Source organism: Rhineura floridana, chromosome 5 (genome assembly GCF_030035675.1).
Source record: "Rhineura floridana isolate rRhiFlo1 chromosome 5, rRhiFlo1.hap2, whole genome shotgun sequence".
Lineage (NCBI taxonomy): Eukaryota > Metazoa > Chordata > Lepidosauria > Squamata > Rhineuridae > Rhineura > Rhineura floridana.
Window position 1 is genome coordinate 30,104,531 of NC_084484.1, and position 14,768 is coordinate 30,119,298.

The window sequence follows — 14,768 nt, forward strand, 5'->3', positions numbered from 1 at the left end:
CCTTCAATAAAATGGCACCTGACACCCAAAAAATGCCGTAAAAGCAGAACAAGCACCGTATGAGTGGAGCCTTACTCTAATTTTAGCTGCTGTATTAGCGGAATGCTGAAAAGCAGGGCCCTACTGTACATTCTTTTTTAAAAAACCAAAATATCTTCCAAATTGGATACCTCAAATGATTTCTGTCAAATCCCTTGAACAGGCTACAGTGCCAACTTATTGCACCCCTTTGGGAGATAATGTTTTCAGTGTCTTCAGTATGGGGCCTTGGGACCTTTCAAATAAAAAGTGGCAGAGATATTCAGAAATGGGAAAGGCACTGTTGCCTTTATGGAGCACACTTTAAGATTTAGCACATCAATGGAAGATGTCTTAAACTTCATCCTAAACTAAACAAGGAACAGAAACTTCAAGGAAACTAAATGCTAGGCTAAAACAAGGAAGATGTATTTCCATAGAAATGGATTAGAATTCGGGGGTCAAATCTTCACTGTACATGACAAAGCTACACCCACTATAGATAAATACCATCAGAAAACTCAAACCATCAAGAAACATAACAAAATTGAGATGTTGGGGGGAGGAGGATGAACCATCTCAACAGAAGCACAAGTACTATTACTAGATAGAACCCAACTGGCCTCTTACATCCTCTGATCCCTGCTGAGTTGGAAGCACAATGCCACTATCTGGTCATCTGTAATAGTGATGCTTCTGCACACAGGAGAACAAACTTGCTCCAGTTCTCTTGTTAGACAAGCTAAGAGAATAAGGCTGCAATCCTAACCCCACTTATCTGAGAGCAAGCCTCAATGAATTCAGTGGGACATAGTTCTGAGTAGACATGGTTAAGATTGCAGCGTAAAGGTTCTTGGGTCCTTGTCTTAAGACCCCTGGAGACTTATAAGATCATCAAAAGAGTAATGATAACCTGAAGTCTAATATTTCAGTGAAAATGTAACTTCATTATGCTAGAAATATGAACTCTGATCCTTTAGCACTATAATGGAGTTAGGTACATGCAGTGCTTTTTTTGGTTATGGAACTTACCAGTATAGGGTATTGGCACCTTTTTTTCTGCTGCCCATGCTAACCATTTCATGCTGGTACTCAACAGCAGTTTTATCAAGGTATGTATACTGGCACCTCATTTTTTACCACCACCACCCCAGAAAAGCACTGGGTACACAGCTTGTTATTTCAATGAAAGCCTTAATGTAATTACATGAATGCTTACTTTACTAAGCAGAAGCCAAGATCAGCATGCATAGTGTTCTGCCCTGCGTTTTACACGCACACACACCCCAAGCAAAGTCCTGCCTGATCCTGCTGGGTCCACGGAGTCATTTAAGAGAGCAGCAGGTGGTAATTTTAAAAACAAATTGCCCAGAAAAAGCTTTTATTGTTGATCTCTTGTTATGAGACTTGCCATTTGCAAGTAATTCTACATTCAACCGAAACTGACCTCTCATGAGAGCCAAGTGGTAATATAAATGAAATTAATATTTTCTTTATTGCAGACAGATAAAAAGAGTGACCCAAGCTTTTAACACACTGCTTGACCTCTTTGGAGTTTGAACATCACCAAGTCTGTGGAAGAGTACAAGATATCCCTTGGATGAAATAAGGCACAAAGTAGCTGTAAAAATGGTTTTAGTACGTTAGCACTTAGCTAATGCACAAAATACCGGTAGCTTTAGCAATTCTTCCTTTTCCCTTAGAAGAAAAATATAGCTGCAATACAATACAGTGAAAAAAGCAGCACCACTGTAGAAAGGGGAAAGTAGCTATCTGGCTTGCCTCTCATCTCCACCTGCAAGGCTCCCAGTTAAAACTGAAAATATGAAGCACATTATAACATTGCAAGTGCCATTTCCATTTAAACTCTCTCTTTGAGGAACTCAGAGATTCAACATACTTGAAAGCTTGCGATCAACAGCATTTTCTTAGAGAAAACTAACTTAGTTAACAAGATGAAGTTCACTGCATGGCCTGGGATGAGTCTCTGTCCCTCCACGCATGCTAGGACAAAATGGCCACAGATGTATTTGTATGTGACAATGGCCCTCGGACTGAGCAGGGAAATATATAATGCTATTCAGTTGCTTCTTTAACAGTTGAATGCAGGAATGGCAAATTAATTCTGTAAAACTGACAACTTAAAACGCTGGAACTTCCACTGAACTGTTGTTGGGTAGGGTTGCCTGTGTTTTGTTTTGTTTTCAAATGCTTAAAGTTACACAGTCCTCTGTTTGAAGGGCTATTCAGTCCAAGTTTCAAGATAAAGAGTCCTAAGAAGAGGGAGCAGACGCCTTGAAGCTGCCCATCAACATTTAGTACTTGGACAGAAGGAGGCACACAGCTCACCTGGTCAGTCTTCCCCATTATGGGGATATGTACTATATTTCTGTTTACATTATAGTACTTATTGCAAATTTGCATCTATACCTATAAATTAACATATGCAAATTGGTGTCCTAATTTGTACTGTGGTGCGCCACCCCAATCTCCAAGCGGTGCGATAATTCAAGGGGTTCCTGCACTTACCCAGGGTATGGTTTCCTGGGAAAGGTCAGCGGAGACTATGGTGTCTTATAAGATGTATGGTTTTTATTTACACACATTCCAGCCTGAGCTTACGATGGAGGGGTTTATAGCATTAACAGTCCATCAGATCTTGCTCCCCACTGCCCATAGCTTTGGGGGTCCAGAGAGCAAGCAAGCCTCTCTGTCTGGGCTGGTTCACACTGGAGTTGAACTCCGTTTTAAAGGCAAAGCTTTTCTCATCATGATGGAGTTTAAAGGTTCACACTTCTTACCTTATATGAGCCCTCAATCCACTGTTTTGCGTTCATACTGAAGGGGAAAGGTTAATCTCGCAGCTTCCTAATGACCATGCCTTCTTAAGGACAAACTATCTCTTCCTCTGGTTACCTTGGCAACCAAGCATGCTCAGTTTGTTCCAGGGTAAAAAAAAACACGGGAGGAGGAGGGAGTGGGCATGGACTCACTAGAGCATCAGAGCTAAGCATCTACAAGCCCCTAAAGATGCGAAGCACAGACGGTTTTTCCTTCCCTTTTCAGATTAAAATTGGATTGATTTGTTTCAGATTTAAGGGAGAAAGCAGCGACTTGCCTTCCCATGGGCTGAAATGTCATGTAAACTCAGCAAATTTAACAGGCATGTAACACCGATCTCAGAGCAAGTTCCCATGTGAATTCTGTCTCCCAGCCTTTCCTCAGACTAGATTAAAAACACACAAGCCTCTCCTTGGCTCCAAGAAGGGGGACCTACAGCCAGGTGATGGGGGGAGGAGGGCCTCTCTCCTGAAAGAATTCTAAATGGACCACTTTGCCTCTCTGGCAGATTCTTACACTTATTAATGGGGGCACCTGACAGACCCATTAGCCACCCTATTACATTAACAAAGGTGACTAGTCTGACCAGCGGAGCAGGTTTATTCCTTTGCAGGTTGTATCTCTTACAGGCACACCATTATAAACTAGAAAGGGGTTTACAGATATCATCCAAAGCCACCCCCACAATCCTATAACAGTACTTTTTTGTGATGCATTTTCTTTTTTTCTTTTTCTTTTTTAGTGCTACATAAGTAGCCACTCTTAAACCAGAGACCTGTATGCAAAGCATGATATTCTACCCTGGGGATACTGTCTATCCTACAAATTTCTGCCCCCTCCATTGTGATTTAATATACTGCATTCAAATGGCAAGATTCTTGCCCTTTCACTCTCACAGAAGATCACACCATCCAGTTAGTAACTTTAGTTTTCAAGCACTCAGCAAGTCTTGTTTAGACATTTTTGGTCTTTTTCTTAACGGCATAAAAAGTTCTGCTGCAGAATGGTGCACAGGTTTTCTAGCCCTCAAACAGTTTCATGGGTCTTAGCTTTTCAAAAACAGATATTATAGGTATAATTTGATTTCATTTCTGTTTTGTGGGCCAATAGTGCATGGAAAAACTGCATCCTACATTGCACGCAAATGAAAGGCATTATTTAAACAGTGTTCAGTAAACTGCTCCATCACCCTCACAGGCAAAAAGCTCTTTTCACAGGGCTTTGTAGGAGACCAGCCTATGGCCCCCATATAATGGGATTTTTACTTCTATATCCAGTACTCTAAAAGGAATTTGCAACACTGCACCTTCTCTGTGTATGCAAATCCCCAAACAGATTTAGATGTATGTGTTCCGTTTCAAAATTTGCTAGCTGGCAAATTAAAATTTACACTTAGCAATTTAACACCAGTATAAGAACAGCAGAGTACTATACTTGGAGTCACATGCTTGCTGTGCTTCCTAAACAATATTCTGAGAAGAAAAAGAAAGTATTAAAACCCAGAGACATAACCACACTGGTAACACTGTGCTGTTGTATAATCCAACATAAAAATAATAACTTGAGAGTCTGGGCATAATTTTTTTAAAAGATGTTGTAATGTTTTAAAGTTCAATATTGAAGTGACTTCATAAAAATGTTTAAGATACATTATAATTCACAAAATGGTGCTTCACTTCAGATGCTAGTTGCCATACAGCCCATATCAGACTGACTCTTGCTCACCATCTAAAGAACACAGCACGTCCCCTTAATTCAGGCATGAACTGTACACCTAGAACATCCCGTATTTTAAAAAAATGTTGATCTACTGACATTAAGGACATCCACTTACCTTTTTTTCACCAGCACAGCATTCTTCACAACTCTCTGTTACACCCTGTTATCAAATCTAACAGTTAATTGGTTTAAACAAACCAAAAGAGACCCTGTCCTATGTTGCCTTTTTTTAAATAGTGCCTAACTTTTTAAAGAAAAGCATGTAAGAATGTGCAACTGTGCCAGAACTTTGAATATGTAAGTAGAACTGTGTACTGATTGGAAATCAAATACAGCCACTTATTTCTCAATACTGAATCTTAATCAAGATTCTCTGAAATCTGATGCACCATTGCAGATTTTAAAAAAACTACAATTGAATTAACTACCAATCTATTTATATATTCTGCATAAGCAGCAACAATAAAAACAGGCCAAGAAATACATCTTCATAAACTCCTTTGGTTGTTGGCAATTGGTTGGTAGTGGTGACTAAGAAACATTGCAACATTTAATGCTGGTATGTCTTTTCCAAGCTAGTTTTTTCCTTTAATTGAAGCACTCAGCACTACATAGAAAAGAGCACACTGCCAATTATGTTCCCTTATAACAACCCAACCCTCTCCAAGAAAAATCTACTTCCCCCTCAAACACATTGACAATCACGCTGGTGTTTCCATTTGTTACACCCAACAGAACCAAAAAGTCAGAGATGCTTAGTCAAAAAAGAAAAATGATCCACCTGAATCTAGCTGCAATTCTGCATTCCACACACATCGAAGGGGAGGAGATGGTGTAGAAGTGTTAAGACGAAGCTGAAGATTAATATTGGATTTAACCATGATTGATGCAGTTATTTAAACCAGAAGCTGATTATCAGGTTCCCCACCACTTATTTCCGCTACTTTTGCAAATACTTGAACACTAATTAAGGCAGTTTTTTCAAGCTTTGCTTTGGGAACTCTCTAAAACTGGAAGGAAGATACAAAAATCAAAACTTTCTAGCAAGCAAAAAGCAAAAGGCATCGACATCATTCAATATGTGGTATCTGCTCGTTTTAAAAAAGAAGGCAGAGAGAACCAGACAACATCCATCACCAACCTAAAATGAAATAACCATCAGTCCAGGGAAAACTTGATGAAAGAACCCAGAGGCTCTCGGTCTCAAGTCAGAGGAGAGCTCTCATGAAATTGATTAGCAACTTGAGGGGAAGTTTAGAAATGGCACGGTGAGGCCTTTAAAAATTACTTCAAGCACAACTCTTCACTTCTATTGCTTACTTTTCTGCCTGGCTTTCAAAATCCCAATTTCGCTAAAGCAAAGACCATTCTATTTTGCTTTGCTTTTTTTTTTTTAAAGGGGGGTAGCAAGCAAGTCATCCAAGTTCACGGTTCTACCAGTAACATCATCCCATTTCAAGCATTGCTCTATTTTACGTCTATTCCCACACAACTCTAGGTGATGGCTCTTCTGCCCATATGGTTAGAGCAGATAGTCCATTTCTGTGCAACAACAGCTGATGCATGTCCCAGTAGGAAGGCTAGCATGGTACATGACCACATATTCCATCCTGACCGTGTGCGTGGAAGACTACAAGTCAGGGTCCTCCAGCTGCTATTAAGACTTCAGCTCACATCAGCCCACCCATCCTGACCAATGGTTACGTAAGATGGGTGTTTTTGGAAAACAACATATGGAAGGCCACAGGTTGCCCATCCATGCTGAAGGTGTTACCTGGCCTAGCAAGGAAGCAATTCCAAAGTCCTAATGATAAAAAAGGAATTAGGGATCAATCCAGTGTACCCACAGTGCTATCACTTGTTTTGGTTGGAGCAAAAGGTGAAGGAAGCAAGGGAACATACCCAGGCTGACAGAGATCACGCCCACTTCCATCACCCACAACCAGAACAACCCATTAAGGGGGGGGGGTTCCACTGGCAATAGCTTCTGTCCATCTCCAGTTTGGGCAGGCACAATGGAGTGCTCCTCACCAGCGGCACTTCCCTGGTAGAATGGTTACTACGCCCTGGCAGAGGATCACATCTGCCCTATCAAACCCCCACCAGGATAATGGGTTGGAGGTATGGCTTGCTTTGCCAGTTCTATCTATAATGCCCTTAATGACCAGGCTATAATGATCAGGATAGACAAAGTGTGATGGAGGGATGGGACTTTCGCCTTGTCATTTCAAACTTCTTATGGGTGCCTCACAGAACTTTCTTAAAGGCATATTCACACATCTCTTTCAGCTCATGGCAGCTACGGACTTAGGTCAGTCTTACACAACTTTTAGCCACATTGCTATCATCTGAGCCGAAGGCATCAAAACCAGTGCCACGCACCACAACGTGCAATGCCGATCAGCACCTGGTGGCTGCCAGACACAAAGTTGTGGTTGTGGAACATTGCATCCACTTGTGTAGTCTGTGGCAATACTACAGCTTCTTCCATGGGCTCAAAAAGGTCATACGAATCTATCCTAATCTGAAAATGTAAGTACAAAAAATGAGTTTTCTAAGAAATGAATAAAAGGATGCTGGGAGTGGTTGTCACTATTCTGGCAGCTACCTGAGCCAAGCACTCTTCATATCCTTATGCCCATTTCAGTAAATGTATGAAATTTAAATTCTGGTTATGATCGTCTAGTACTGAAACAGAGCTTGAGGGTCAAAGTAGATGCAGCATTAATCATGTGAATGCAATTAATGGGCACATTTCTTACAAAATGTACATGGCAGCCGTGGGGCTATCTGGCACAGTGTCAAGGCTACAGTAGTTGGAAGGAGAAGTTTAATCCTTTGCCCCTGCGGCACATCACTCCCCCCTCCCAGAAGCTGCAGTTTACATCTGGAGGAAAAGCTCACCACCAGCACCACCCTGTAATCCTAACGCTGGTCAGGACTCCTCGCAGATGCTATTTAATTGTTTTACAATGTCCACTTTAATTGCAATCATGTAGGTTACCTCACATCTAGCTTGGCCCTAGAAATACGTGCACAGAAAGCCAACAGGAATCAACATGGCCCATTGGCAGACAACCCTACCTGGGTCACCTCAAATCAAAACAGCTAAACCAGTTGATAGGCATGCAGGCCCCAGATTCTCTTTAATGCCAGCGGTTCATTTGTGTGCTTTATGAACTGATTGGCTGTGGTGCTCTGAAGATGTATTAATATACCCCATTAAGTAGCCAGCTATCAATATTAAATGTGTTACTTAACCCTAAGCGGGGAACAATCAGATTGAAACTTGACATCTTGTAGTCTAAGAGACCTCTCTGTGGACGGCTTAATTCAGTCATGGAAACTGTGGATGGCTTAATTCAGGCTTGGAAGCTGACAGGGAGCAAGTTTCACTCAGGTAGGGTGGAGCAGCTGTTCCCTGTTCCTTCAGCCTTTCACTCACACCCACCACAGTTGCCCCCACTTCCTTTTCTTAATCACCAATCCATGCGTTGCATATGGAGTTCCAGAGACGCAACAGTGATAAAACGACAGCAAACATCATGGAAATAAACTCATTACCATTACTGTGCAAAAGGGAAACGGATAACTAATCAGCCTTATCATCATCTCAAAATATTCTTTATATTTGAAGGGAGCATTTCCTTCATGGTGGCTCACGGGTAATCTTTTCATTTTCCTTAGGCTGTCTGAAGTACGCAGTCCCCTATCTCAGGGGAAGCAATCCTTTTAATCCTTTTACAGGTGTTCCACGGGAGAGGGTGTCAGGATCCTGCGTGAGGCGGAGCACACTCTACTGGCAAAGGACAACTGTTACCAGCCCCTTAAAAAAAGATTGCCAGGTACAAAATAAACAGGGGGGGGGACCCAAACGCACACACCATTAAGGGGGCATTTCTAAATGGTAGCCCTCTGCACAGTTTCTGTAGTTTGTAACGAAAGACTTCTATGCACTGCATGCGGTTCTGGTGGTCTGCAGTAAGAGCCAGCCTTTCAATATAAAAAGCAACAGGCAGCCTTAATCACAAGGGACTAGAAACTTGTGTCCTAGCTGTGTAATACTTTGAAGCCAAGTAAGGGCTTGTGTGTGCATGGGGGGAGGAATCTTCCTTCTGTTTTCTCGCATTTTCCCCGGAAATAAAGAAACAGTGAACCGCCTGCCAAATCTCTCAGTCTCTTGTCTCCCCCCACCACGATTCCCTAATTTGTTCTCTCCCCCCCCCCGGTTGGTCTCTTTGGACATCTAAAAAAGGATTCTCTATTCACTGCACAATGAAGCAATTCATCGCCTCAACTTCATCGCCTAAGCAGCAGCTCAAGAGTGGGAAAGCCGCCGCTCTCTTCCCCGGGAGGTGAAAGGAGAGCGAGAGCCAGGCAAAGCGAGCGCTTCCCCGAGACCAAGCCGGGGGTGAGAGGCGGGAGAAGGCGGCCAAAAGGCCAGCCTGCCAGTGCCGAGATTCCCCGAGGCGAAGGGCTTGCCTGTCTTTCTCATGCGCTTACCTGCGATTTCCTGATAGGGGATGTTGAGGAGGCTGAATCCTTTGGCTCTGTACGCCTCCCTCACCTCGCCGCAGCTCCGCGCTTTCCCATCAGCCGCTCCAGCGCGAGGTGACAGCACCAGCCCGGAGAGAGCCCAAAGTAGCGCCCCGATCCCAGGAACCATGGTGCAAAAAGAGGAAAGAAAAGAAAAGAAGAAAAAAGACACCCCCTTCTCCCCCCCCCCAAAAAGAGCACTCCGCAGAATCCACGTGAAGGATAAATCCCAGGGAATCGTCTTCAGGAAAGAAAAAAAAGGAGCCCGCGGAGCCCTCCGAAGCGAAGCGCGGCTCGAAAGAGCCCACCCCCGCGGGGGAAGGAGCAAAGGAGAGCCCCCCTCCCCTCCCCTCCCTGGCAAACTTTGCGAAGCCGGCTGGGAAGGCAGGCGGGCAGGCAGCCGCCCCTTCTGCCCTCCTTGGCTGGCCGGTCCTGCTAAAGTCCGGCGAGGCTCAGCGCCGCCGCTGTGGCGTTGCCATCGGAGCCGCCGAAAGCCTGGAGCCGCCGAGCCGCGCTGAGGCTGGAGATGCGGTGAGAAACGCTGCCCGGTCGCCTGTGCGGGCAGAGCAAGGAAGGGATTGGCTGGCGGGGCTGGGCGCCCGGCTTGGGTTGGTGCGAGGCAGACCCCCAAGGAGCGGCGCGGGGCTGCTCTGGAAGGGGAGCCGAGGAGAGCCTCTGTGCCGCCGAGGGCAGAGCCGCCCCCTGACATAACAGGCGGCGGCAGCAGCGGGGCAAGGGAGCCGGCAGAAGCGCACGCGGGGCCGGCGAGTGGCGGAGAAACGTGCTCCACATTGCAGCGCCCAGTTACAGGAGAGGAGCTGGAAGGAAAACCCGGGGTGGAATCGGAGCCCCCCTCCCGCTTGACACGCTCCCAAACGGAAAGGAGCCTAACCCGCGCTCCCGCTCCCACCCCCACCCCGAGGATGGAAAAACCCCGCAAAGCGGGTTGCAAAGAAGAAATTCATCTGCCAGAGCAGGGAATGTGAACAAGAGACAACCAGGCATGCCCTTCTTTCACACAGGGACCTTTGGAGGGAGAAGCGACGAGGCAGATCAGCATGGCCAGTGGCCGGACAAGGATGATGGGAGATGGAGTCCAGCAACATCTGCGGAACAACAGGCTCGCGTTCCCTACCCGAATGGATCAAAGCTCTGCTAAAGGCATAGGTGCAGAGCCATACAAAAGGGTGGCAGCACTAGAGACATCTATAAAGACAGCGGCCAACTTTTCTTTCTATCAGCCCTGCTTCTAAGCCAGAGCGTGGGTGTAGGGATCATATTTATATCCTTTCTACGAAAAGCTTCATGTGCTGATTTCTGCATATCATAAAGAGCTACCTTAAACCAAGGCAGGCCGTTGGTCCATCTAGCTTAGCACTCTCTACATGGATTCCGAGTTTCAGACAAGTGTCTCTTCTGGCCTGACCTGAAGGTGCCGGGGCTGAACCTGGAATCTTCTGCATACAAAGCAGGTACTCTGCTACTGCATTAAACCCCTCCACCAAAAGGCACAGGAGCAGACAAGGCTGTTTTTTTTCTGATCAGCTGGCCACCTTCCATTATTGTTGTTGTTACATATTTATAACACCTTTCCTCCAAGGAGCTTATGATGGCATATACCCCTCCCCATTTATCCTCACAACAATCCTGTGAGGTGGGTTAGGGAGAGAGACCGTGCATGGCCCAAGGCCACCCAGTGAGTTTCATGGCCAAGTGGGGATTTGAACCATGGTCTCCCAGGTCCCAGTCTGACACTCTAACCACTACACCACAATGGCTAACTGATTAGCAGATATGAGGCCAGGAAGGACTGTTTCACCAGATCAGTGTAGCTGGAGGAGGATTATATGACCGTGCTGTTACCCACTTCCTCTCTGTCTCATAGCTTGCAGAACATATGGCTTGACTCACTTGAGTAACCTAGGACTACCTATTGTGTAGGCAAATTGCTGTGCTATACACTTTCGCCACTGCTTGTGACATATTTTTAAAAGTTCGTATAACACCACATCATCTTGGCAATTCTGTAAGGTGGATCACTGATGCTGCTGTTGTTGTTACTGATATAAGAGCAGTTATGTAGTGGCAAATTCAGAAGTGCAGGGTCCCTGCATAATAGTCACAGCCACACCCCATTCTCAGATTATACAATTTTCTAAGGATTATAGAATAATCTGACCCGGTTTGAATACTGCTTTCTGCTTCTCTATCACTGTCACCGTTTGGCTGTCCTTTCTTAGTGACATATTGATTGAATTACTTAATCCAGTGTCTGCAGATTTACCTACCTGCTACTAGAAAGCCAGTGTGACTTAGTGGTTAGAGTGTTGGACTACGACCTGGGAGACCAGGGTTCAAATCCTCACACAACCATGAAGGTCACTGGGTGACCTTGAGCCAGTCACTGCCTCTCAGCCTCAGAGGAAGGCAATGGTAAACCATCTCTGAATAACACTTACCATGAAAACCCTATTCATAGGGTCGCCATAAATCGGAGTCGACTTGAAGGCAGTCCATCTCCATTTTCCATTTCATTTTTTACTAGAGTCTTCTCAGTGGCTGACTTACTTCCTTTCATTCTGATTGGCTCAAATCAGCAGGAAAGGACAAGGAAGCAAGTTAGAAGACTCTTCTTAGTGGCTAACACACTCCCCTTTCATGCAGATTAGCTGATAGGATGCTGAAGACATAGGGACCCTGCTGGGACCTGGCTTCCAAAAAAGTAAGGGGTCTAAGACACCCCCACAAGACCCTGGATGACTACACCCCTGTATAAGAGCTGAGAAATGGGCTTGCTTAAAATTTGAAATAAAGATGTCCTCATTTAGGCACAATTCTAGGAGTACTTAGAATTATAAGGACTTACATCATGGGACTTCTGAACAGCATAAGACTGGGCTGTTATTTCATCTCTTACAGTGAAATCTTATATACCTGGGGTCCCCAACATAGTGCCCATAGGCAACACAATGCCCTCAGACACCCTCTTGGCACCTGTTAAGGCTGTCCGCACTTCACATTTTTAATTTTTCTAAAGTTGAGATTTTTTGGCTTTGGGGGATTTATTTGGGGTTGCCTATTTAGGGGGGATTGCCTGATTTTTGTCTATATTTTATTTGTTTTAGGGTGTGTATAGGTGTAGGCATTTTGCCTGTTTTTGGGGGGAGCAGGGATTGGAGCACGATCAGTTTTTATTCTGTGAAGTGGGTCTTTTGTGGTGCCCACAACATTTTTTTAGATTTCCAAATTTGTCCCCAGGTCCAAAAAGGGGACCCCTGCTATACACATTTATGTGAGAGTAAGCCTCATTACACTCACTTCTAAATGCCCATGGATGGGGTTGCACACTGCACCAACTCTGCAAAACCCCACCTTCTGCCAAATGGTGGTCTTGATGAGTTTCTCCCATGTGAAGTGACTCATGTGAAACTGCGAATGATAGAAAGCAGTCATATACCTGTGGTGAGAAAAAAGGGCAAAGTTGCAATTGGCTGCTTTTGGCAAGCATGACTAAAGGGTATGCAAATATAATGTTGAAGATAAGTGAAAAGAAAAATATGTATAATCATATATGTACTGGTCGGACTAAATGGCAGTATTCTATCTGTTGTGAAAATCACTTCACCATTTCCAAATGGATATGTGTATATCTTTTATGAGATTATAATTCAGACATGCAAAGTCCAATAAATGTACCAAAGTCAGAAGCTGGGGGAGGGAGGAATATGGAAATATGCCCTGAACACCCCCCATGTACCTCTTTTGGGGGTGGGGCATGGCAATGGATCACAGTAATGGGGTTCCACCGTCCCTTCTGCTTTTTCACCATTTTCTTCGCTTTCTCATGTATGACCCTATCCAATTAGGGATCATGTAGTGATGGAGATGGCATCACACCCTTATATCGTCAGTCAGGTTATGCAGTGTCATCACAATGAAATAGCATTGCTTTCATGGTGGTTGGGGGGGGGAGACAGAATGCATTCCCTCTTTGCCTGGGCAATTGTGTGATGGACCCTGTTTTCCCATTCTGTGTGGCAGGAGTTAAATTGACAACTCTCACCGCACAATGCAAGAAGTCAGGGAGCCATTGTCCTGTTGCTTAGGCAACATGGGGACTTGCTCCCTTTCCAGGTCCCAAGGGGTAGTGCAGCCAGGTACAAAAAGAAGAAGAAGAAGAAGAAGAGAGACAGGGCTCCTGCAGCTTTAACAGTTGGATAGAAAAGTGAATTTCAGCAGATGTAGTCTCAGGGTTGCCTCTCCCCTTCAAAACAAAACAAAACACACACACACACGGAAAAGGGATGATCCCTTTGCAGCTCGTGAACACGGCTGCACAGTCGGGGAGGCAGTTTTGCCTAAGTCTTACTTGACTATGGTGCTGTCAAACTGCCTGTCAATATGACTCACGGTGTTGTGCAGAAGGACTGTTATAATCAAAATAGCCTGGGAAGCAGGGAGGGGGGCATCTCAGAGTGGCATACTCAGAGCAACTTGCCTTGCCCAGCAGGCCACTGTGTTAGGGCTGAAGGGCGTATTTAGCCTTTACTGCAACAGTATCCCCAATGCAACATAGGAATGAGCTCGCCATTGGGCTGTTGGCTAAATCTCTGTAATTAGAAATCCAGTCTGCTGTATAGTAAGGTTCATTGCTGAGATCCTGTAAAACAGGTTGAGCCTATAGCTTAAGGTGGGGGAGGGCGTAGGAAGCTGCCTTATATGGAGTCTGACCGTTGGTCTATCTGGTTCTGCATCATTTAGACTGACTGTTTCAGATGGGGACATTCCTAGCCTTACCTGGAGATGCTGGGGATTGAACCTGGGACCATCTACATGCAAAGCAGTCCCTCTACCATTGAACTATGGCCCTTCCTCAAAGGAAAGGAAAAGGAGGGAGGAGGAATCTGGAGCCTTGAAACATTTTCTGTGGGTATATTAAGAATAGTTAATAAATAGTATTAAACACCGAGAGGTTATGTCAAATGCTGTGCAGGTAGGATGAGCAATCGTGAACAGTATTTGCTAGGCTTCTTCTTGAGGGACACTTTTAAGAGAATGAAAAGTCTTTCCATCCTTGGACTGAAAGGTAAATTACTTGCTGAGGCCTATATATCAGGATGGTGGACTACACAGGCCTCTGGTCTGATTCAGCCGGGCTCTTCTTATGTTCTTAATATTTACACATTGCCATATATATATATATATATATTGCAGGGGAGAAAATGTGTCAATATTAAGAAGAACCCAGCTGAATCAGACCAGAAGCCTATTGAGTCCAGAATCCTGTTTTCACAGTGACTCCAAAGAGAGGCCTGTGGAAACAGGGCACATAGAAAACTGCATTATACTGAACCAGACCACCCGTCCATCTAATTCTTTATTGTCCACACTGACTTGGCAGTGCCTGTACAAGGTTGCAGGCAGGGGTGTCCTCCAGCCCTACCTGGAGGTGCCGAGGTTGAACCTGGGGCCTTCTGCATGTCAGGCATATGGGCCCTTCTCCAAAGGAAGCAGGGAAAGGAATCTGGCGCTCGAAACTTTTGCACTAAGTACATCACAGTGATGATATATGTAAAACTCATCCAGCGGTCAGCTGGGTCCTCTGGACGTGCTTGTTCTCATCCTGGGAGAGTTTGGGGAAGGGGAATCAGGGT

At 44.8% G+C, this 14,768-nt stretch overlaps 1 protein-coding gene across 1 annotated transcript in view; it reads right to left on the reverse strand.

Annotated features, from left to right (window-relative positions):
- GPC6 (glypican 6) overlaps positions 1–9,249 on the reverse strand; it is a 1,220,950-nt gene extending 1,211,701 nt beyond the window's left edge. The window contains exon 1 of the mRNA XM_061630112.1: positions 9,082–9,249. Within this exon, the coding sequence (XP_061486096.1) occupies positions 9,082–9,244 (163 nt within the window). The 5' untranslated portion in view covers positions 9,245–9,249. The remainder of the gene's footprint in view (positions 1–9,081) is intronic.
- Positions 9,250–14,768: the final 5,519 nt, after the last annotated feature.